The sequence below is a fragment of the Garra rufa genome, chromosome 25, assembly GCF_049309525.1.
Source record: "Garra rufa chromosome 25, GarRuf1.0, whole genome shotgun sequence".
Taxonomy (NCBI): Eukaryota; Metazoa; Chordata; class Actinopteri; order Cypriniformes; family Cyprinidae; genus Garra; species Garra rufa.
Window position 1 is genome coordinate 23,621,348 of NC_133385.1, and position 26,284 is coordinate 23,647,631.

The following is a 26,284-nucleotide window of genomic DNA, read 5'->3' on the forward strand; positions in this document are numbered from 1 at the left end:
AATAAGTTATTTTAAATGTAATTAGATATATTTAGTCTTATGTACACAAGAATGTCATCAGACTTTAAATTTAGAAAAGCACAAATCAGTATTTTTCATTCACATAGACTCTATCAGTCAAAGGTTGAACAGTAAGATTTATAATGTTTTTAAAGATGTCTCTTCTGATCACCACACCTGCATTTATTTACATTCATTCATTTAGTAGACACTTTTATCCAAAGCGACTTACAATTTGGATTTAAAGTACAGCAAAAACAGACAAATTCTGAAATATTTTAACTACTTAATTCTATTTCAGATAAATGCTGATCTTTGGATCTTTCTATTCATCAAAGAATATTGATAATAATAATTCTAATAAAAACTGTTTCGTGAACAGCAGATCAGAACAGAATGATTTCTGAAGGATCATGTGACACTAAAGACTGTAGTAATGATGCTGAAAATGTAGCTTTGATCACAAAAATAAATGACATTTTAAATTATATTTAAATAGAAAGCAATTATTTCAAATAGTAAAAATAATTCACAATATTACCTCTTTTGCTGTACTTTGAATCAAATAAATGCAGGCTTGGTGAGTAGAAGAGACTAAAAACATTAAAAATCTTACTGTGCAAAATCTTTTGACTGGTAGTGTACAGACAACAGAATTATCATTCAGTACAAGTGATTATACTGGTCTGACAAAAATAAAATGTTCAAAAAAATAATAAAATGTTTAAAATTTGCCCTCAGAAAATAATTATACTGAAGGTAAGCAGTATTATTTTTTGCAATTAATTTGTAAATTCAATTGTAAAGTTAATGTTAAAGTAAAAAAAATGTACCTTACCTCAAAGCAGCAAAGTTTTAAAACACTTTTCTCCCTCATTCAAACTCCAAATACATTATTAACAGACTGACTGTGTGACAGTGGAGTCAATGCAGGTTTGTGAAGCCACTGTTTGTGCTGAGCTCATAAATGCCCATGAATTCATTTGGCACACGTTTCTCATTAGACAACCGAGGACAGACTAAAAAAGGGCTGCACGGTATATGGTTATGAATGCGGCCTTCAGGCTCTTGCGGTTCAATAAACTGGTGAATAATAACGCATTCATTTGTACAATTAGAAGGAAAGAGCTGTTCCATAACTTGTGTTGTCGCTGTGCTTTATGGCGCCACTCACAGGACAGACTGAGAACTGCAAACGTTTCTTGATACATGACAAACGCCATTAATTTTTATTAGCAATATTTCTGTTTTTAAAATTATTAGAGCTGATACATTTATTTAAATTTAACAAAACCTCCATTCCCAAAATTAGTATATCATTTTAAAAGTGTATAATTTTAGTATATATATATATATATATATATGTGTGTGTGTGTGTGTGTGTGTGTGTGTGTGTAATAAAATAAAAATATAAAACGCAAACGTTAGCCTAAATAGACATCCGGGTATTTACCACGCGCTTTTATTATGAAATTCGCCTCTGTAGCGTAACCGGAAGTTGGCTGTACTGTGCGAATCATGTGATTCCCATTCCCAGCACAGCAGCCCCTCCCCTCACTGTGCAGTAAACCCCCAAACAGACTGACCTAATGGCAGCTGTCTGAAAACCCCCAGTCTGTGTCGTTTCTGTTAGGATGGCTGTGGATTCATTATCTCCTGATTGGGAGTTTGATCGCTTTGATGATGGATCTCAAAGTAAGTAACGCGTCTGCTCAGAAATGAAATTGGTAATCTGTTTATAAGTGTAAAGGCTGTATATAAATCCTGCAGCTAGCTGAGTAATGTTAGCTAGCTGTCAGATGACCAGGGAAAGTGGCCAAGTTCAAGCACACTGCTTAGATTAGTGTGTGTGGCCTTTATTGATTTCACAAACAAATGCGATAAGGAAGTCTTTCACTTTCATCTGAAAGTGTTTCCAGAGCATTGCATTTCTTTTAATGCAAAAATAGAGCATTAGTTGAATTTTCCAGTGAATGTAATGTTCAGAATAATATTAGTCATTTTAATTATTTCCTTTATAGTATTAAATGTTGATATCATAGATTCACATGCCATACATATATATTCACTACCAGTCAAAAGTTTTTGAACAGTAAGATTTTTTATGTTTTTTAAAGAAGTCTCTTCTGCTCACCAAGGCTGCTTTTATTTGATCCAAGTACAGCAAAAACAGTACAATTATGAACAATTATTACTATTTAAAATAGCTGTTTTCTATTTGAATATACAGTAAAGACCAAAAGTTTGGACACACCTTCTCATTCAAAGAGTTTTCTTTATTTTCATGACTATGAAAATTCACACTGAAGGCATCAAAACTACAAATTAATACATGTGGAATTATATTTAATTCTATATATACTTCTGCACAACACAACTGATGGTCCCAACCCCATTTATAAGGCAAGAAATCCCGCTTATTAAACCTGACAGGGCACACCTGTGAAGTGAAAACCGTTTCAGGTGACTACCTCTTAAAGCTCATCAAGAGAATGCCAAAAGTGTGCAAAGCAGCAATCAAAGCAAAAGGTGGCTACTTTGAAAAAACCTAGAATATGACATATTTTCAGTTGTTTCACACTTTTTTGTTATGTATATAATTCCACATGTGTTAATTCATAGTTTTACTGTATTTTAAAATGTAATTTATTCCTGTGATTTCAAAGCTGAATTTTAAGCTTAATTACTCCAGTCACATGATCCTTCAGAAATCATTCTAATATTCTGATTTTTTGGTTAAAAAAACATTTATTATTATTATTATGCTGAAAACAGCTGAGTGTAATTTTTTTCAGGTTTCTTTGATGAATGATGAAAGTTCAGATAAACAGCATTTATTTGAAATAGAAATCTTTTGTAACATTATAAATCTTTATAAGTTTATAAGTCTTTATCATCACTTTTGATCAATTTAAAGCATCCTTGCTAAATAAAAGTTTATTCATTTCTATAATTTCTTTCTAAAAAAAAATAAATAAAATACTGACTCCAAGCTTTTGAATGGTATAGTGTATAATGTTACAAAAGCTTTTTATTTCAGATAAAGGCTGATCTTTGGATCTTTCTATTCATCAAAGAATCCTGAAAACAATTTACTTAACAGTTTAAAATATTGATAATAATAGAAAAAAAAGTTAGAAAGATTTCTGAAAGGTCAGTGACACTGAAGTCTGGACTAATGATGCTGAAAATGTAGCATTGATCAAATAAATTCATTAAATTTTAAAATGTATTCAAATAGAAAACAGTTATCTTAAATAGTAAAAATATTTCACAATTTTACTGCTTTTGCTGTATTGTGGATCAAAATAATGCAGTCTTGGTGAGCAGAAGAGACTTCTTTAAAAACCATTACAAATCTTACTGTTCAAAAACGTTTGACTGATAGTGTATAGCATAAAAAAAAATATTGTTTTGTATGTTTAGTCACTTTATTGTCCACAAGTGGAAATTTGTCTTTGGCTTCACTGCAAATATACATTTAACGTCATCACACAGATTGTATAAAAGACAAGAAGTAACACAGTCTCCCCTTCTCACACTCAGATCCCAGTATTTCAAATTTTAACGGCAGTTGGCACAAATGACATTTGATAAACATTTTTCCTTGCCTAAAACGTCTTTTTGATGGTAAAAGCTGAAATTTTATATTCAAAGGATGAGAGCAGTCTTCAATAATAACCTGTGATTTTTGAAAATATTAATTAAAAACACTTATTATTATTAATATAAATTCTAAACTAAATTATATTCAAATTATAAGTTTTTTCTTTCACACAAATAAAGAAGGAAGTCATTTGGAGCTTTGATTGCTGGTTTTGTGACTGTTGAATTCTTGCATTTCCTTCCTGTGCAGAAATTCACACAGAAGTGCAGGTTAAAAACTATGAGAAGTTCCTAGAGGAATATACGGCTCAGCTCCAGGGTATTGAAGAAGCGCTGGACGACTCTGTCGGAGATGTATGGGACTTCACTCTGGACCCAATCGCTTTGAAGGTGTTGTGTCATGACTTATGGCTTCATACCAGTGTTTATTTTTTCAATTAATTGCATTTATGTCATATAATTTTTCTTCTGCTCTGTCACACCAGCTCCTGCCATATGAACAGTCTTCACTGTTGGAGCTCATCAAGACAGATAATAAGGTATGAGGTGTCTGCAAATCCTTGGTTCAAGATTGAACAATTTGCTGTTTCAGATGCTGCAGATTAGATTTGATGTAAATACTGATTGTGAATTAGTGTATTATGAGTTTAGCTGTTTTTTTTCTTATTTTTTTACCAGGTGCTTAATAAAGTCATCACAGTGTATGCAGCTCTTTGCTGTGAAGTTAAAAAACTGAAATATGAGGTAAGTAAGCGGCACACTTGTTTTCAACATTGATAATAACAAGAAATGTTTCTTGAGCAGCGAATCAGCATATTTGAAAGATTTCTGAAAGATCTTGTGACACTGAAGACTAGAGTAATAATGCTGAAAATTCAGCTTTGCATCACAGGAATAAATTACATTTTAAAATATATTACAGTAGAAAACAGTTAATTTAAATTGTACAAATATTTTACAATATTGCTTTTTTTTCTCTATTTGAAAACTTGGTGTGCAAATCTCTTAATTCAAAAACATTTTAAATAATCATACTGACACTTTTGAGTGGATGTTTATAAAGTTAATTTGGAATTTGTTAATGGTCTCATATTAATGATTTTGTGCTTTCTAATTTCAGGCTGAAACCAAGTTCTACAATGGCTTGTTGTATTATGGAGAAGGAGGTAAGAACTATTGTTTTGGTTTTTGCTGTTCAGTTTACAGTCCGTCTGCATGAGACTCTTTCATATTTAACATGATTCCCTTTTTAGTTCCTTGATTGTATGTGGGCCATTCTACAGAATTGGTGCAAACTGCTGTCCCACAACCAAAACACACATTTAATAAGCATTTAAGTATTCAAATCTTAGATGTTTACTAAGATCTTTTTGTTATCTGTTGAAACCCACAATAATATTACATATATTAGTAAGCTTAATATACAGTCAAGCCCGAAATTATTCATACCCCTGGCCAATTCTGACTTGTTGTTGGTTTGTGGACAGTCATGGCTAAGACAAAGGAGCTCACTGAGGATCTGCAGCTGTACATTGTGGCTGCTCACAAGTCAGGAAAGGGCTATAAGACCATATCTAAATGTTTTGAAGTTCCACTGGCTACAGTGCAAAGTATTATTAAAAAATAAAAGACGTTCCGCACTGTGAAAAATCTCAGAGGATGTGGTCGGAAGCCAAAAGTGACACCTGTGCTGGCCAGGAGGATAGTGAGAAAAGTAAAAAAGAATCCAAGGATCGTCACCAAGGCCATCCTGATGAATCTGGGCTCTGCTGGTGGCAACATCTCAAGGCAGACAGTCCAACGGACACTGCACACCGCTGGGTTCCACGGATACAGACCAAGGAGGACACCACTTCTCCAGATAAGACACACAAAAGCCCACTTGGCCTTTGCAAATCCTCATCTGGACAAAGAAGAACACTTCTGGTCTTCTGTTTTATGGTCAGATGAAACAAAAATTTAATTATATGGCCACAATGATGTAGCCTTCATTTGGCGTAAAAACGGAGAAGCCTAAGAACACCATCCTCACTGTCAAACATGGTGGTGGGAACCTAATGTTTTGGGGGTGTTTTTCAGCCGGTGGACCAGGGAACCTAATCACAGTAAACAGCACCATGAAAAAGGAGCAATACATCAAAATTCTCAACAACAACATCAGGCAGTCTGCAGAGAAACTTGGCCTTGGACACCAGTGGACATTTCAGCACAACAATGACCCAAAGCACACAGCAAAAGTGGTGAAGAAATGGGTTAGCAGACAAAAATATTAATGTTTTGCAGTGGCCCAGTCAGAGTCCTGACTTAAATCCAAGAATCTGTGGAGGGAGCTAAAGATCAGGGTGATGGCAAGGAGACCCTCCAACCTGAAAGAGTTGGAGCTCATCGCTAAAGATGAATGGGCAAAAATACCAGTGGAGACATGCAAAAAGCTGGTCAGCAATTATAGGAAGCGTTTGATTGCTGTAATAGCCAATAAAGGCTTTTCTATTGATTATTGAGAAGGGTATGAATCATTTTGTACATGACACTTTTTGTTCAAATGTAAGTAAAAGATGAGTAATAATTTTTTCCACAATGATGCCTCTTGTACATCTTATTATTTTCTTTATTAAACACAAATTTATTTTATCCATCCGGAATTTAATGTTTTGTTTTTCTTTTGAATAGCATGCTTCTATTAAACTTGCAATAAAGTTCAACTTTTATTTAATTTAACCTGTATCTTTTAATAATAATAAAATAGTCTTGCATTTTATATTTGTATTTGTTTAGCTATTTATTTATTAATTAAATTGCAGTGTCAGACACTAGTGTGGTGGAGGGAGAGTCTCAGATTCAGATGGGCCGCTTCGTTTCCTTCTTACAGGTTTGACATGATGATTTTAAATAATTGCTGAAAAATATTTTTTAAATCTTACCGAACATTGATATATTTGGTTGTTTGCAACAGGAGCTGTCCTGCTTTGTATCACGCTGCTTTGAGGTGGTGGTCAACATGGTTCACCAGCTGGCTGCTTTGTACAACAGCAACAAGTGAGAAATGTGAAATATTCTTATAATATGTGGTGTTATATGACTGCTGTGTTTCTTAATTTCTGTTTTTTGTATCTCAGGAGTGCAACAAAAATTATTGAGTCCACAGGTGTACACTTTCAGGTAATTTGTCTTCTTAACGTGGTTCTTCATTGCAACCTGACGTCTTGTATTGACTGTTTCTCTTTGTCTATAATCAGACGGTGTACGAGCATCTGGGAGAACTTCTGGTGGTCCTCATCACCCTGGATGAGATAATGGAGAACCACGCCACACTGAAAGATCACTGGAAGATGTACAAAAGGTGAAGTACCTTTTAGATGTTGAATCATACTGGAACTGAAGACAAAATTGAGACTTTGAAAAAACAGTATAATATGTCTTATGATTGTTGATGAAAAGATTTTCTGATCTCAAATATCTTTGTTTTTGTTTGAAGGTTACTGAAATCTGTCCATCACAACCCAGCTAAGTTTGCCATTCCAGAGGAGAAACTAAAACCCTTTGAGAAGCTCTTATTGAAGCTGGAGGGGCAGCTGTTGGACAGCATGATTTTTCAGGTCGGCACTTTTCACAGTATTCATTTCCTCATTTAGTTAAAAAAAAAAAATCTATTTATGCTCTGAAAAACATGCAACCAAAATAGTAGGAAGATAGGGAACATTTAAATATATTCTTCATAATTATAGTAACAGAAATTTTTATAATATTAACAAAAATAACATGAATGAGGAGCAATAATAATTTATTTCATATATATTAACAGAAATTGTATATTATATATTTGATATTGCGTTTTTTAAATCTATTTATGCTCTGAGAATCATCAAATTGTAGGAAGATAGAGAACATTTAAATATACTCATAGTAACAGAAATGTTATAATATTAACAGAAATAACAGATTTGTATTGGGAACAGAAATTGTATAATATTCTAAATGTGTGTGTGTGTGTGTGTATGTGTGTGTGTGTGTGTGTGTGTATATGTGTATATATATATATATATATATATATATATTATATATATATATATATATATATATATATATATATACAGTCAAGCCCAAAATTATTTACACCCTGGCAAATTCTGACTTAAAGTTACTTTTATTCAACCAACAAGTTTTTTTTTTTTTTTTTAATGAGACGTCTCCCAGAAGATAATAAGACAGTGTACAAGAGGCATCATTGTGGAAAAGATTATTACTCATCTTTTATTTACATTTGAACAAAAAGTGTCATGTCCAAAATGATTCATACCTTCTCAATAATCAATAGAAAAGCCTTTATTGGCTATTACAGCAATCAAACGCTTCCTATAATTGCTGACCAGCTTTTTGCATGTCTCCACTGGTATTTTTGCCCATTCATCTTTAGCGATGAGCTCCAACTTTTTCAGGTTAGAGGGTCTCCTTGCCATCACCCTGATCTTTAGCTCCCTCCACAGATTCTCAATTGGATTTAAGTCAGGACTCTGGCTGAGCCACTGCAAAAAGTTTTTGTCTGCTAATCTTTTCTTCACCACTTTTGCTGTGTGTTTTGGGTCGTTGTTGTGCTGAAATGTGCACTGGTGCCCAAGGACAAGTTTCTCTGCAGACTGCCTGATGTTGTTGTTGAGAATTTTGATGTATTGCTCCTTTTTTATGGTGCCGTTTACTGTGATTAGGTTCCCTGGTCCACCGGCTGAAAAACACCCCAAAACATTAGGTTCCCACCGGTTTGACAGTGAGGATGGTGTTCTTAGGATTGAAGGCTTCTCCTTTTTTACAGCAAATGAAGGCTACATCGTTGTGGCCAAACAATTAAATTTTTGTTTCATCTGACCATAAAACAGAAGACCAGAACTCTTCTTCTTTGTCCAGATGAGCATTTGCAAAGGTCAAGCAGGCTTTTGTGTGTCTTATCTGGAGAAGTGGTGTCCTCCTTGGTCTGTGTCCGTGGAACCCAGCGGTGTGCAGTGTCCGTTGGACTGTCTGCCTTGAGATGTTGCCACCAGCAGAGTCCAGATTCATCAGGATGGCCTTGGTGGTGATCCTTGGATTCTTCTTTTTCTTACCTCTCTCACTATCCTCCTGGCCAGCACAGGTGTCACTTTTGGCTTTCGACCACATCCTCTGAGATTTTTCACAGTGCGGAACATCTTGTATTTTTTAATAAGACTTTGCACTGTAGCCACTGGAACTTCAAAATATTTAGATATGATCTTATAGCCCTTTCCTGACTTGTGAGCAGCCACAATGCGCAGCCGCAGGTCGTCAGTGAGCTCCTTTGTCTTAGCCATGACTGTCCACAAACCAACAGCAGAGAGCTTCTGTTTTTCACCTGTTGAGTTGATTAAAACAGCTGTTCCCAATGAATCAGGGTAATTAGGATTCTTTAGACCAGCTTGGACTATTTGGAATGGTATAGAACTTTGAATTTTCCCATAGACTGTGACAGTTTGCAAAGGGTATGAATCATTTTGGACATGCCACTTTTTGTTCAAATTTAAATAAAAGCTGAGAAATATTTTTTTCCACAATGACGCCTCTTGTACATCGTCTTATTATCTTTTTGGAGAAGCCTGTGTCATTTCTGGTCAAAAAACAACTTGCTGGTTGAATAAAAGTAACTTTAAGTCAGAATTTGCCAGGGGTATGAATAATTTCGGGCTTGACTGTATGTGTAAATGTATATTATGTATTATATATTTGATTTTATATATTTATGCTCTAAACATAGTAACAGAAATAACAGATATTTATGAGAAACAATAATAATTTATTTCATGAATATTACCAGAAATTGTATATTTTATATTATATATTTGGTTTTATAATTTTTTAATCTGTTTATGCTCTGAGAAGCTGTAGGAAGATAGGGAACATTTAAAAAGATTCATTATAATTATAGTAACAAAAATGTTATATTAACAGATATGTATGAGGAACAATAATAATTAATTTCATGTATATTAACAGTAATTGTATAATATTCTATATTCTATTTTATATATAATATTATATGTATAATATTACACAGTTTCTGTTAAGATACTTAAAAAGTTATGATTACTGTATTATTGTGCACAGTTCCTCAGTGTACATTATTGTAAAAAGAAATGTTTAGATTTCATACTATTAATCAAATTAATATTAATCATAATCATTTTATGTAGGTATGCAATGAATACATGGTAATTGAATTTAAAAAATATTTTTAAAAATATAAAAAATATACGAATAGCCTCTTACAAATTATATCATATGTAAACATTTATCTGTTGTGTGTGTATTAAAAAAAGTTAATATAGTTACAAATGTTAATAATATTTCATTATCATATATATTTTATCTGCAATGTAACCAATTTCTTTTTTTACTGAATTATTGGTCACTGAAATATGCCACTTCACAGAAGTTAAATGTGCTTAAATTTAAATAAAAAAAGTTATTTATTTAAAGTAAGTTAAAAGTTTAAATAAATGTTTAAATTATTGGCTGTTGACTGAACTTTTTTTGTTTCCATGCAGGCTTGTGTGGAGCAAAGGTTTGATGACCCAGGAGAAGGTGTATCCGTTTCTAAAAACAGTGCCTTTGCGGAGGAGTTTGCGTACAATATCAGAACCATTTTTGCCAACGTTGAATCCAAGCTTGGTTTGTATTTATAATTACCCTAAATTAATTCTAAATACCACAAATGGGACATTAACAACCATTGTGATACATTTGTCTTGCAGGAGAGCCGTCAGAGATTGATCAGCGGGATAAATATACAGGCATATGTGGCCTCTTTGTGCTGCACTTCCATATCTTCAGGACTGTGGACAAGAAGATCTACAAATCCCTGCTGGATGTGTGTAAAAAGGCAAGGACACTAACTAGTGAAAATGAATGGGATGTATAGATCTTCTCTTTCAGTCATTAAAATAAACCATTCTTTCCATTCTCTCTCCTCCAGGTCCCAGCAGTGACATTAGCAGCAAATATAATCTGGTTTCCAGACACATTTCTGATAAACAAAGTCCCCGCAGCAGCTAAACTGATGGACAAGAAGAGCATCCAGAGCATCCGCAGCAGCAGAGATGCATTCCTGCAGCAAAAGGCACAGACGCTAATGAAGTAAGACATATATGTTTCTGATATGATTCAAGTTCATAGTCATTATAAATATACTGTTTAGGGTTCCATGTATTGACTGTATGCTTTTCTATGCAGGGACATGCAGTCATACTACATATTTGTCACCTCCTGGATGATGAAGATGGAGTCTATATTATCAAGAGAACCGAAACCAGACAAGCTGTCTGAGGATTTGAGCAACAGGTGTAATATCTTTGTGCAGGTAGAGACTGGTGTTTTCTTCTTTTCTGTTGTTTTTTAGGTTTAAATGTTCTTTATAGAGCTGGAAATTCATACATTTTCCAGTGCAGTAACTGTTTAATAATCAGATGTGTTTGTGTTTCTGTAGGGAATCCTGTACGCTTACAGCATCAGCACTATCATCAAGACCACTATGAACATGTACATGTCAATGCAGCGGCCCATGACCAAGACCTCGGTGAAAGCTCTGTGCCGATTGGTGGAGCTGTTAAAAGTAGGTTGATGAGTCATATATATATATATATATATATATATATATATATATTCAACAGCAAATACTTGTATTTATATATGTATTAAATACCTAAAATGCATGTTTTTGTTTATATTAACTATTTATGTGGAAGTTGAACTAGATTTCACAATTTAAACACTAATGTGTGCACTGTGGTGTGCGTTACAAATTTAATACATTTAATTGTATTGTGCAGAATAATTTAGACACTAATAATGATGTGCACTACAAATCTAAAACATAGTTTTAGACATTAATTGTAGCATTCACTACATAACAGTATGTTTTGTTTAATCTGCATAAAATGTTGACACATTAATAGAAGTGTGCACTTCAAATTTAATGCATTAGTTGTAGTGTCTATAATAATTTAGACACTATTAATGATGTGCACTACAAATCTAGTAGTACGCAATTTTAAACATGAATGGTAGTGTTCACTACGTATAGTATGTTTGGTATAATCTGCACAAAAATATCAAAATATTATGGCCTGGTTTCACAGACAGGGCTTAAACTAAACCAGGATTAGGCCGTAGTTCAATTAGGACATTCAAGTAATTTTTATAAACATGTCTTAAAAAAAACATTACTGGTGTGCATCTTAAGACAAAACAAAGGCACTGACATATTTTAAGATGGGTCAGTGCAAGTTTGTTTTAGTTGTAACAGCCCAGAATTACATTTTAGTCTGGGACTAGACTTAAGCCTTGTCTATGAAACCGGGGGTAATAGTAGTGTGCTATAAATCTAGTATATTTTAGTGTGCACAGTTTAGACATTAATAGTAGTATGCACTACAGATTTAGTTCATTAGTTCTAGTTCTTTGTTTAAAAGTTAATAGTGTGCACTACAAACCTAGTACATTAGTTGTAGATTGCACAAACATTTTGAAACAGTGTGAACTACAAATTTAGTATGTTAAATGTAATGTGCACAATAATTTGGACACTAATAATGATGTACACTACAAATCTAGTAGTACGCAATTTAAACATGAAGGTAGTGTTCACTACATGTAGTGTGTTTGGTTTAAACTACAAAAAAATATTAAAACATTAATAGTGTGTGCTATAAATCTAGTATATTATGGTGTGCACAATTAGACATTAATAGTAGTATGCACTACAGATTTAGTTCATTAGTTCTAGTTCTCAGTTTAAATGCTAATAGTGTGCACTACAAATCTAGTACATTAGTTGAAGAGTGCACAATAATTTCGAAATAGTGTGAACTACAAATTTAGTACATTAAATGTAATGTGCACAATAATTTGGACACTAATAATGATGTGCACTACAAATCTAGTACATAGTTTAAGACGTGAATTTTAGCATTCAGTGCATATCAGTATGTTTAGTTTAATCTGCGAAAAATCGTTGACATTAATAGTAGTGTGCACTGTAAATCTAGTATATTGTAGTGTGCACAATTTGGACATTAATTGTAGTCTGCACTACAAATCACAGTTTAAACAGTTTAGGTGTAGTGTGCACAATTTGGACATTAATTGTAGTCTGCACTACAAATCACAGTTTAAACAGTTTAGGTGTAGTGTGCACAATTTGGACATTAATTGTAGTATGCACTACAAATCACAGTTTAAACAGTTTAGGTGTAGTGTGCACAATTTGGACATTAATTGTAGTATGCACTACAAATCACAGTTTAAACAGTTTAGGTGTAGTGTGCACAATTTGGACATTAATTGTAGTCTGCACTACAAATCACAGTTTAAACAGTTTAGGTGTAGTGTGCACAATTTGGACATTAATTGTAGTCTGCACTACAAATCACAGTTTAAACAGTTTAGGTGTAGTGTGCACAATTTGGACATTAATTGTAGTATGCACTACAAATCACAGTTTAAACAGTTTAGGTGTAGTGTGCACAATTTTAAAACTATTAATAATGTACACTACAAATTTAATACATAATTTTACACATTAACAGTAGTAATCACCACATTTCTAGTATGTTGGTTGTAGTAGAATGCAAAAAAAAAGCAATTTAACACTAATAGCAGTGTGCACTACAAATTTAGTACATAAGTTAGTACATATAATTTGGACACAAATAATAGTGTTCACTACTGGTACATAATTTTAGTAGTGTCCAGTACATATCTAGTATATTGGTTGTAGTGTACACAAAAATGTTGACACTTCTAATAGTGTGCATTATATATCTAGTAGTTTGTATTGTGTACAATTGTTTAGACACTAGTTGTAGTTTGCACTACAGATTTAGTTCTTTATTTGTAATGTTCACAATTTAAACACTAATGTGTGCACTACAAATTTAGTACATTCATTGTAGTTTGCACAATAATTTGGACACTAATAATGATGTGCACTCCAAATCTAGTGTTTTAGACATGAATAGTAGTGTTTACTACTTATCAGTATGTTTGGTTTACTCTGCACAAAAATGTTGACACATTAATAGTAGTGTACACTATAAATCTTGTTTATTTAGGTGTGCACAATTTAGACATCAATAGTAGTCTGCACTACAGATTTAGTGCATTAGTTCTAGTTCTCACAGTTTAAACGCTAATAGTGTGCACTACAAATGTAGTACATTAGTTGTAGTGTGCACTATTTCGAAACTATTAATGTGCACTACAAATTTAATACATTGTAGTGTGCACAATGATGTGCACTACAAATCTAGTAAGACACAATTTTAAACATAAATAGGAGTGTTTACTACATATAGTTTTGTTTATTCTTTACAAAAATCTTGAAAAGAAAAAATATTGTGTGCTATGAATCTAGTATATTTTAGTGTGCACAATTTAGAGATTAATAGAAGTCTGCACTACAAATTTAGTTTTAGTTCTCACAGTTTAAACATATAGTGTGCACTACAAATCTAGTACATTATTTGTACACATTAACGGTAGTATTCACTACTGTATGCTAAAGTATGTTAGTTGTAGTATTAATACAAAATCCAACACTAGTGTTCACTACAAATTTAGTACATTATTGTAGTGTGTACATTAATTTGTTCACTACTAGTACATGTTCACTATATATCTAGTATATTGTTTTTAGTGTGAACAAAATGTTAATACTAATAATAGTGTGCACTATATATCTAGTACTTGGTATTGTGGACAATAGTTTAGTAGTTTGCATGACAGTTTTAGTTCTTTATTTTTAGTGTACACAATTAAAAGACTAATTTGTGCACTACACATTTAGTATATTAATTGTAGTGTGCACAATAATTAGGACGCTAATAATGATGTTCATTACAAATTTAGTAGTACACAATGTTAAACATGAATAGTCGTGTTTACTGCATATAGTATGTTTGGTTTAATCTGCACAAAATGTTGACAGTAGTAGTGTACACTTTAAATCTAGTACATTGTAGTATGCACAGTTTAGACAATAATAGTAGTCTGCACTACATTTATAGTGCATGATGTGCACTGTAAATGTAGTACATGATTTTACACATTAATAATAATATTCACTACATTTCTATTATGTTGGTTGTAGTATGTGAAAAAAAATGATCACAAATATCTAGAATATTGTTTGTAGTGTGCACAAAAAATTTAACACTGATAATATTGTGCACTATATATCTAGTACTTTGTATTTTGGACAATAGTTTAGACACTAGTTGTAGTTTGCACTACATATTTAGTTCTTTATTTTGTAGTGTTCACTACAATTTTTGGACACTAATAATGATGTGTACTACAAATCTAGTACATAGTTTCAGACATGAAAAGTAGTGTTTACTACATATATGTTCGGTTTAAACTACACAAAACATGTTGACAGTAATAGTAGTGTACACTATATATCTAGTATATTGTAGTATGCACAATTTAGACATTAGTAGTCTACAAATTTTAGTGCATTAGTTGTGCTCACAATTTAAACTAATAGTGTGCACTAAAATGTAGTACATTAATTGTAGTGTGCATAATGATTTGCACACTAAAAATGATGTGCACTACAAATCTAGCATAGTTTTAGACATGTATTGTAGTGTTCACTACATATCAGTATGTTTGTTTTAATCTGCACAAAAATGTTGACACATTAACAGTAGTGTACACTATAAATCTGGTATTTTTAGTGTACAGTTTTATACTGCAGATTTAGTGCATTACTTCTTGTGCTCAGTTTAAACACTAATAGTGTGCATTACAAATGTAGTACATTATTTGTAGTGTGCACAATAATTTTAAAACTATTAATGTGCACTGCAAATTTTGTACATTATTTTAATAGTAATATTAAAGTACAAAGTAGTCGTGAGCACTGCAAATTTTGTGCATTGTTGTAGTGAGAATAGTGTGCACTACAAATGTAGTACAGTAGTTGTAGTGTGCACATTAATTTGGAAACTGATAATAGTATTCACTAATAGTGTATATATAGTATATTGGTTGTAGTGTGCACAAAAATGTAGACACTAATAGTAGTGTGCACTATAAATGTTTTGCAAACTGTATTGGTACTGTACATTAGTCCTAGTGTACACTAGATAGGAAGCACATGTTCCAGTGTGCAGTGATAGGTTGTGTGTACTAGTTACTAAGGCTTTGTGCACTATTTCTATTTCACTAGGCAGTGTCCATCATAAATCCACTACTCTAGGTAGTACACTAACTGTACTGCACTAGGTAGTGTGTGAAGTGTGCAGTGTTTATATCAGGGTTTTTTCATGCACAGGCTGTGGAGCACACGTTCCACCGTCGCTCACTGGTTGTAGCAGATTCTGTGTCTCACATCACGCAACAGCTGCAGTCTCAGGCTCTGGCCTCCATCTCCACTGCTAAGGTACAGATGCACCACAGTTCCTCAAACACCACAGCACTCCACAGCAGATATTCTAATGACTGACTGTTGTCCCCGTTCAGAAACGCGTGATCTCTGATAAGAAGTACAGCGAGCAGAGGCTGGACGTGCTGTCGGCTCTGGTTCTGGCAGAGAACACTCTTAACGGGCCCAGCACCAAAGAGAGGAGGCTGATCGTGTCTCTGGCTCTCAGTGTTGGCACTCAGATGGTGAGTATGGATTAACAGAGTAAATCAAATTAATGGCCATTTCATGACATGTGTATTTAAAGGATTAAAATGCTGTCAAGGAGCCTTCAACACATTGAACAAGCTTTGAGTTTCCGATCTATTTAGCTAGTTTGCAAAATGCCTAGGATGTTGATTTTTTTAAAATAATAAAAATATATATTTTTATTTATTTGGTTGTGTTTTGTTGTATGTTGTTTTGTTTTTATTGTAGTGTTTTTTTTCTTCATATTTTTATGTTTTTCTTTTTTGTTTTTTTTTGTTTTCTTTCAGTTTTGTTGTATGTATGTTTGTTGTTGTTTTTTTGTTTATTGTGGTGTTTTTTGTTTTCATGGTTTTAGTTTTGTTTCTGTTTTGTTGTCTTTTTTATTTCTGTTGTTTTTTGTTTCAGTTTTGTTATTTTGTTTTGTTTGTTTTGTTTATTGTGGTGTTTTTGTTTCCATGTTTTTTTGTTTCTGTTTTTTTATTGTGTTTTTTGTTCTCATGTTTTTTTGTTTTGTTTTATTTCTGTTGGTTTTGTTGTTTTGTTTTTGTTTGTTGTATTGTCTAAGTTTTTTTTTCGTATTTTGTTGTTGTTTTATTGTCTTTTGTTTTGTTGTTATTTTGTTTTAATACTGTTGTTTTTTATATTTGTTGTTTTGTTTTTATTGTTTTTTATTTTCATGTTTTTTGTGTTTTTGTTTTGTTGTTGTTTTTTGTTTTCCTGTTTTCTTTTGTTTTTGTTGCTTTTTTCTTTTTTGTTTTCTGTTTGTTGGTTTTGTTGTTTTTGTTTGTTTTGTTTTTTGTGTTTTTGTTTCATATTTGTTGTTTATTTTTATTTATTATTATTTATTTTAATTCTGCTGTTTTTTGATGTTTTGTTGTGGTGTTTTGTTTTGTTTATTGTTGTGTTTGTTTTGTTTGTTGTTGTTTAGTTGATTTTATTGTTTCATGTTTTTTATTGTCTTATTTGCTTTGTTTTATTTTTGTGTGGGTTTAGTTGTGTTTTTGTTTTCATTTTGTTGTTTTGTTCTTTGTATTGTTTGTTTTCATAAGTTTATTTGTTGTGTGTTTGTTTTTTTTAATTTTTGTTTTGTTTATTGTGGTATTTTTTGTATCTATGTTGTGTTTGTTTTGTTGTTATTTTGTTTTAATACTGTTGTTTTTTATATTTGTTGTTTTGTTTTTATTGTTTTTTATTTTCATGTTTTTTGTGTTTTTGTTGTGTTGTTGTTTTTTGTTTTCCTGTTTTCTTTTGTTTTTGTTGCTTTTTTTCTTTTTTGTTTTCTGTTTGTTGGTTTTGTTGTTTTTGTTTGTTTTGTTTTTTTTGTGTTTTTGTTTCATGTTTGTTGTTTATTTTTATTTATTATTATTTATTTTAATTCTGTTGTTGTTTTTTGATGTTTTGTTGTTTTGTTTTCATGTTTTGTTGTGGTGTTTTATGTTTGTTTTGTTTATTGTTGTGTTTTTGTTTTGTTTGTTGTTGTTTAGTTGATTTTATTGTTTTTTCATGTTTTTTTATTGTCTTATTTGCTTTGTTTTATTTTTGTGTGGGTTTAGTTGTGTTTTTGTTTTCATTTTGTTGTTTTGTTCTTTGTATTGTTTGTTTTCATAAGTTTATTTGTTGTGTGTTTGTTTTTTTATTTTTGTTTTGTTTATTGTGGTATTTTTTTGTATCTATGTTGTGTTTGTTTTGTTGTTTTTTGTTTTTATTGTATTTTTTCATTGTCTTTTTGTGTTTTTGTTTTCATTTTGTTTTTGTTGTATTGTTTTTGTGTTTCCTATTTTGTTGTGTTCTTTTTATTGTCTTTTTGTTTTAAGGCTGTTGTTAAAAACTAAATCATAAACAAAGTTTTTGCTACTGGTGTATAACCAGTGACTACAAATGTTGGGGGAAAAAAGTTACAAAATGTGTTTTAAGCACTGTCAAATTCATCTCATTAAAATATTAATTTAGAACAATGTTTTAACACATTATTAAATCTGATATTATTAATATATCCTTCTGCCTGGTCAAAAACAATGAAATGTATCACAATTATAATTTTTTTTCTGTTGACAGTCTTATTCTTTTAACAGATTTTTTTATCATTATTATTATTATTTTTTTTTTTAACTCTTTTGTTTTTTGTTGTTGTTTTGTTTTGCACAGAAAACCTTCAAGGATGAGGAGCTCCTGCCTTTACAGCTTGTGCTGAAAAAGCTGGACTTAATCAGTGAACTAAGAGAGCGGTGAGTCCTGAATTAGTTCAACTAGTTATGATTAGCAATAGGAGATTTTGATTCTGTGGCTGTGTTGTAAGTGCATGATGGGATATCCTCTCTCCTCAGAGTCAAAGTACAATGCGACTGCAGTTTCCTATACTGGCATCGTACAGTTTTCCCCATCTATCTGGACGACGTGTACGAAAACGCTGTGGATGCAGCCAGAATTCACGTAAAACTCATAACACTGTCTTTTCTTAATGCTCACTTACATTTCTTGTAAAAAAAAAAAACTGATTACATCTCAATTAAATATGTATATGTTTTCTCTAGTACATGTTCAGTGCACTCAGAGACTGTGTGCCCACCATGCTGCACGCCAAACACATGGAGTCATGTGATCAGCTGCTGGCGTGTTATGACACAGAGATCATGGAAATCCTTAATGAGGTAAGCAGAGCACTGGCTGCATATCTTTTTGCAGTAATTTTGCATTTTAGTTAATGTTAATATTTTTTCTGATTGTCTAGCACTTGCTAGACAAGCTGTGTAAGGAGATCGAGAAAGACCTGCGCTTGTCTGTGCACACACACCTCAAACTGGACGACCGAAACCCCTTCAAAGTGGGCATGAAGGATCTGGCTCACTTTTTCTCTCTCAAGCCCATTCGCTTCTTCAACCGTTTCATCGACATCAAAGGTAGAGCACACGAAAGACTGAATGCACGAGTTATACTATATATAGGACATAATCAATACTTTAAAGGGAACATGTCCTACTTGTTTGTCTTTCTAGTTCACTTAAAATGTTAGTCAAGGTTCATTTCCATTAAAAACTTAATCATAAACAAGCAGTTTTTGCTAAAAGATGTGTAAGATATTAAGATCAAATCCTGTTTCTTTCAGCCTATGTGACTCACTATCTAGACAAGACGTTTTATAACTTGACGACCGTGGCTCTTCATGACTGGGCCACGTACAGCGAGATGAGGAACCTCGCCACTCAGCGCTACGGTTTGGTGATGACTGAGGCGCATCTTCCCAGCCAGACTCTGGAACAGGTGTGTACCTCACCTAATCATCTCAGAAAACATCTGCTGCATTCAGTCTGACGTGATTCCTGGTGTCTTCTAGGGCCTTGATGTTCTTGAGATCATGAGGAACATTCACGTCTTCGTCTCACGCTACCTCTACAACCTCAACAACCAGGCAAGATTTGACCTCTGATGTTGTTATTATTAGTTCACAAATGTTGTACTTTACTTTGTGTTTGTGTAAAACATCTTCTCTGTTGTGTGTAGATCTTCATTGAGAGGACCAGCAACAACAAGCACTTAAACACCATTAACATCCGCCACATTGCCAACTCCATTCGCACTCATGGAACCGGTATTATGAATACAACGGTATGTATAGGCCGTCATGTCAGGACGCTCCCCAGCTAACAATAATAAAAACATTTTGCTAACATTTCCAAGTTTAAGTTACCTTTAATTGTTCTCTTTTAATCTCTTTAATTTTTTTTGTTTTGTTTTTGGCATTTTTGACTTTTTATTTAGATAGGATAGTGTAGTGACAGGAAGCGGTGGAAGAGAAAGGGCTTCGAACTTGGTTTTTAAATGTTTTAAAACTTACTTTTTTTTTCTTGGTTCTATGAACATTGGAGAAAAATTTTAACCAAACATTGCATTTTAATGATGATAAACAAACATAATGATAATGATATTTATAGTAATATATTAAATATAATAATATACTTGTAGTAATAGTAGTAATAATAATAATACTCAACACAACAATAACAATAAAGTAAGTTGTTATTATTAATAAGAAATGTTAAAGGATTATTATAAATAAATAATGTTAGTGTAAATAATAATAATATTAATGATTATTATTATTATTATTATTGAATAATTATTCAAACAAAAATTATGATAAAAAAACACACCAAACATTCAAAACATCCAGTTTTTTAAATGTAAAAAAAAATGAACAATAATAAAATAAATTTCATATATGAATGTTGGCAAAAACATTAAGGGGAATGTTCCATTTTAATAATGGTAAACAAACATATTAATGATCATTTAAAAAATAATAATAAAATAATAATAATAATAACAACAACATCAGGGATAATAAATGATTAGTGATTAGTATTATTAATAAGACAATGACAACAATATTATATGAACCCAACAATAATAATAAAGTATTTGTTATTGGTATTGTTATTATTATTATTATTAATAAATATTGAAGGAGTATTATACATCAATAATAACAGTGTAAATAATACTTTATAAATAATTATTTAAAAAATATGATATTTAAAACACACTAATAATAATAATAATAATAATAATAATAATAATAATAATATTTTCCAAACATTCCAAACATTTTTATGTTAAAAAAAGGAAATATGAACGTTGGCAAAACTTTAAGGGGAATGTTCCATTTTAATAATGGTAAACAAACATATTAATGATAATTTAAAAAATAATAATAATAACAACAACATCAGGGATAATAAATGATTAGTGATTATTATTATTAATAAGACGACAAAAATATTAAATTAACAAAACTATTTGTTTTTATTGGTATTATTATTAATAATAAATATTGAAGGATTATTATACATCAATAATAACAGTGTAAATAATAATTTCTAAAAATATGATATTTAAAACACACAAATAATAATAATAATAATAATAATAATAATAATATTTTCCAAACATTCCAAACATTTTTATGTAAAAAAAAATAGGAAATATTAACGTTGGCAAAAACATTAAGGGGAATGTTCAGTTTTAATTTTAATAATGGTAAACAAACACAGTAATGGTAATTAATACATAATAATAATAATAATAATAATAATAACAATAATAGTAATAATAAATAATTGGTAATTAATAATAATAACAACAACAACAACAACAACGCAACAACAATAATAATAATAATAGTAGAAGTAATAGTAATAGTGTAGTGATTTATAACTAGTAATTACTTTTAAATATGTTAATAATAATGATAATGAAAACATATCAATAATAACAATAAGCAATTAGTAATTATAAAACAATAATAATAATAGTAGTGGTAATAAGTAATAATTACTATCAAATATGTTAATATGTAATAATTAATTATTAATAATAATAATAATATTCTCTAAACGTTTGTGAAATTTGGAGAAAACATAAAGGGAACATTCCATTTTATAGTTTTGTAAACATTGTGGGAATGTTACTTTTGAATGTTTACTGAGCTGTAATTAGAGTAGTTAAAAGAATGTCCAGCTATAATGTTTTTAGAAAAACATTTCATCAATATCAATATAATGTTTTTGTTTAATGTTTTGAGACTGTTATTAAAGACTAGAAAACAAATGTTCTTATCGTTACTGGAAGAATGTTTGTTCATGAACCAGAGCGTTCCCTGTTAGCTGCATCTGTATTAATATCTCGTAATACAGTAATATCTCATCATATTGATGGGCTGAAGTATCTCTCTGCAGGTGAACTTCACGTATCAGTTCCTCCGCAAGAAGTTCTACATTTTCAGTCAGTTCATGTATGACGAGCACATCAAATCCAGACTCATCAAAGACATCCGCTTCTTCAGGGAAACCAAGGATCAGACCGACCAAAAGGTGCGCTGGTCTCCATTTGCATGCTGTTCTTTCATGAAGCGATAATATCTTATGAAGACATGTTGTTCTGTTGGTTTCTGCTGTATGTAGTACCCCTTTGAGCGAGCAGAGAAGTTCAACCGTGGCATCAGGAAGTTGGGTCTTACTCCAGACGGTCAGAGCTACCTGGATCAGTTCAGACAGCTCATCAGTCAGATCGGTAAAGCTTGTCTCGAGGTTTGTCTATAATTTCAAGCATTTAAGTAAATGACTGTTAACATTTATTTTCCCCTCTTCCCTTTCTTTTTCTTTCTTGCAGGCAATGCGATGGGTTACGTGCGTATGATTCGTTCCGGAGGGCTGCACTGCTGCAGCAGCGCTATCAGGTTAAACACCTTTGACTAATATATATATTATTTACATATTATTTGACTGTGACGTTGAGATCGTAGTAATGCTAGATAAATAATATCTAGCATAAATAATAGTCTTCTCACACAACACTCAGAGCTAAATAAGACACATATGAGAGATGGACATTATAAAAAATCTTCCTACAGAAGTTGTCTTAACCACCAAGACATTTAGCAAGGTAGTTATATTTAAATATGTTCCAGGTTTGTTCCTGATCTAGAGGACATTGTCAACTTTGAGGAGCTGGTGAAAGAGGAAGGCCTTTCTGAAGAGACACAGAAAGCCGCCAGGTACTGTACTTCATAATGTCACTCAATCAGCCTCTTTGCAATCAGCCAGGAAATTAATAATAATAATAATAATAATAATAATAATAATAATAATAATAATAATAATAATAATAATAATAATAATAATAAATAAATAAATAAATACTGCAAATACTAAAATAATAATAATAATAATAATAATAAATACTGCAAATACTAAAATAATAATAATAATACTGCAAATACTAAAATAATAATAATAATAATAATAATAATAAATAAATAAATAAATACTGCAAATACTAAAATAATAATAATAATAATAATAATAATAAATACTGCAAATACTAAAATAATAGTAATAATAAATACTGCAAATACTAAAATAATAATAATAATAAATACTGCAAATACTAAAATAATAATAATACTAATAATAATGTGAATAAATGAAATAATAATAATAATCAATAAATATTGCAAATAATAATAATAAATAAAACAATAATAATTAATACTGCAAATACACTAAACTGTAACACCACAACAATGGCAGTAATGAATACAACAATGAAAACAATTAGTAATTATTGTAACTAGTTATTGTTACTAATACTAAAACGTTGTTGTTTATTATTATTATTATTATTATTATTATTAATAAATTATTATAAACTTTATACTTATTATTATTATTATTATTATTAAAACATACCAACAGTAACAGTAAACAATTAGTCATTTTTATTATTAGGTTTAGTATTTATTACTTATTATTAATAATAATAATAAATAAATAAATAAATAATAATACATTAATAGTTATAGTAGTAATATTAATAATATGTGAATGTTAAATAATAAATAAAAAAACGCTGATGATGCTGATAAAAATTATAAATACCAATACCAATAATAATAATTTGTATTATTATTAGAAATAACTACAAAATAAAACATTGATATTAATAATAGTAGTAATATTAATAATATGTAAATGTTGAATAATAAATAAAACAAAAAGTAGTTTATGATAATAAATAGTTTAGTTAATGATAAATACCAATGATAATAATAATTAGTATTATTATTGGAAATAATAATATTGTAAGTAATAAATGTACTAATATGTAATAAACAATTAATTCTAAAATATAATAATAATTTAAATCAATTACAAAACAACAATTAGAATAAATAATTAGACATAATTATAACAATTATATTATTAATAAGTATTATTATTATTAATTTATATTGTTAAAACATGCCAACAATAAACAATGAGTAATTATTACTATAAGGTCTGGTATTTGTTAATAAATAAATAAATGGTTATTAAGTAAATAAGTAACAAAACACTAATAGTAATAGTAGTAGTAATATTAATAAATTTAAATGTTAAATAATAAATAACAAATTGTTGATGATGATGATAATAATGCTAAATGTGAATAACAATAATAATTTGTATTATTGTAAGTATGAAATAATTAATTATAAAATTTGTATTATTACTACTAATAATAATTTAAATCAATAATAAAACAATAAGAATAAATATTTAGACATTACTACTAATTAACAAAACAGCCCCACAACCACAACAATAATAACAATAAACAATTGGTAATTATTATTTGTTATTGTTATTAAATAATACTAAAATGTTATGATTAATAATAATAGAAATATTACTAATTATTATTATTAATAACAACAACATACCAACAATAATAGTAAGCAATTAGCAATTATTACTATTATTATTATTAGGTTTAGTATTTGGTATTATTAATAAATAAATAATAAAACATTAATAGTAATAGTAGTAGTAGTGGTGGTGGTAATATTAATAATACGTAAATGTTAAATAATAAATAACACAAAAATTGCTGATGTTGCTGATAATGTTTAGAAATACCAATAACAATAATTTGTAATATTATTGTAAATAAATATTAAATCTATCTATTCTAAAATATGATAAAAATAAATAATAATTGTTATTATTAGAAAATAAATAGTATTTTTTTATTATTTCAGCCAACTGGACTGTGTGCTTAGTGACCTGACCAGTAACTCTGCTGAAGGAACTGAGTACTTCAAGATGCTGGTGGGGGTTTTTGCACCGGAGTTTCGCAGTGTCAAGAACATGCACTTGAGGAACTTCTACATGATAGTTCCTCCTCTAGTGAGTCCTCAGAACTTAAATGTGGAAATGTCTTACTAACTGCAGCATCTCTTACATAACATTCATCTTTCTTCTCCCTCGCAGACGGTAAATTTCGTGGAACATTCCATCAGCTGCAAAGAAAAACTAAACAAGAAGAACAAAGTGGGAGCTGCGTTTACAGACGATGGCTTTGCCATGGGTACGTGTTCAATACAGTCACAAACTTCAATGTTTTAGTACGTTCTTCCATGAATGATATATTCAAAAACCTTTTCTGTGTCTTCCAGGAGTCGCCTACATCTTGAAGCTTCTGGACCAGTATCAGGAGTTTGACTCTCTCCATTGGTTCCAGGCTGTGAGGGAAAAGTATGTGAAGGAAATGAACGCGGTGGTCAAAGAGCAGAACGTTCAGTCCACCAGCCAAGACGAGAAGCTCATGCAGACCATGAACCTGACCCAGAAGAGACTGGATGTTTATCTACAGGTATGGGAGCATCTTCATGGTCTTCAACAATGATGGCCAACAGCTTCGTTTAATCACATCTCTCCATTTGTAGGAATTCGAGCTGCTATATTTCTCTCTGAGCAGCGCTCGGATCTTCTTCAGAGCTGATAAGACGGCAGCCGAGGAGACCCAGGAGAAAAAGGATAGAGGTTGGTTGATAGATCCATGATCTCTAGAACATTCTACGGTGACTTTAAGCAGCACAAACACTCATTTCATCTTTTTCAGAGGAAGTTGCCAAAACTGGTCCAGGTTCCTCAGCGATCGAGGGCTCTCCTGGGGAAACAAGTGCCAAGTGAAACCACAAAGCAGCTTGAATGATATAAATCACTTGCACAGCATGGACTGGCTCCAGAAGAGGTTATAAACATTGACCCTTCAGCAGCTATACTTCTGTTGGAGTCTGTACAGCGTCTTAAACTCACTTTGCACTCATCCGACTAGAACTGACTGTGGATTTGGACCAACGCTTCCGGTTTAGACCATGATTGTTTTATGTATCGACAATGATGTCTTTTGTCAAGCATTATGCGGTCATGTAAATTCAAGAAATGTGATTGTTAGATGAAGGTGTCTGTAGTTTTTTTGTTTTTGTTTTTTTCGTAACACCACAAATATTTTTATATGATAAAACCAGCCTTTAGGATACATATTTAGTTTTTTTAGATAATTCGATTTTAAACAAAATTCAAAGAACTGATTCTATTTCACCCAAAAATTGAATTTTTATTTATTTTTTTGGTCCATACAATGAAAGTCAATAGGGTCCAATAGTGTTATTTTGAACCC

General features: G+C 31.0%; 1 protein-coding gene across 1 annotated transcript; it reads left to right on the forward strand.

Annotated features, from left to right (window-relative positions):
• The first annotated feature begins 1,571 nt into the window (after nucleotides 1–1,571).
• washc4 (WASH complex subunit 4) lies at nucleotides 1,572–26,060 on the forward strand. Its single transcript, XM_073831739.1, has 33 exons — nucleotides 1,572–1,695; nucleotides 3,857–3,996; nucleotides 4,092–4,145; nucleotides 4,285–4,350; nucleotides 4,727–4,772; nucleotides 6,408–6,475; nucleotides 6,560–6,642; nucleotides 6,723–6,765; nucleotides 6,843–6,946; nucleotides 7,082–7,202; nucleotides 10,155–10,278; nucleotides 10,362–10,489; nucleotides 10,583–10,743; nucleotides 10,840–10,966; nucleotides 11,093–11,218; nucleotides 15,947–16,054; nucleotides 16,135–16,281; nucleotides 18,431–18,510; nucleotides 18,610–18,715; nucleotides 18,817–18,933; nucleotides 19,014–19,182; nucleotides 19,389–19,543; nucleotides 19,617–19,691; nucleotides 19,784–19,888; nucleotides 22,018–22,152; nucleotides 22,243–22,351; nucleotides 22,451–22,517; nucleotides 22,749–22,835; nucleotides 24,861–25,008; nucleotides 25,093–25,189; nucleotides 25,278–25,474; nucleotides 25,548–25,644; nucleotides 25,724–26,060. The coding sequence occupies exons 1-33, from the start codon at nucleotides 1,635–1,637 to the stop codon at nucleotides 25,792–25,794; spliced, it is 3,522 nt and encodes a 1,173-aa protein (XP_073687840.1). The 5' UTR covers nucleotides 1,572–1,634; the 3' UTR covers nucleotides 25,795–26,060.
• The last annotated feature ends 224 nt before the right edge of the window (nucleotides 26,061–26,284 follow it).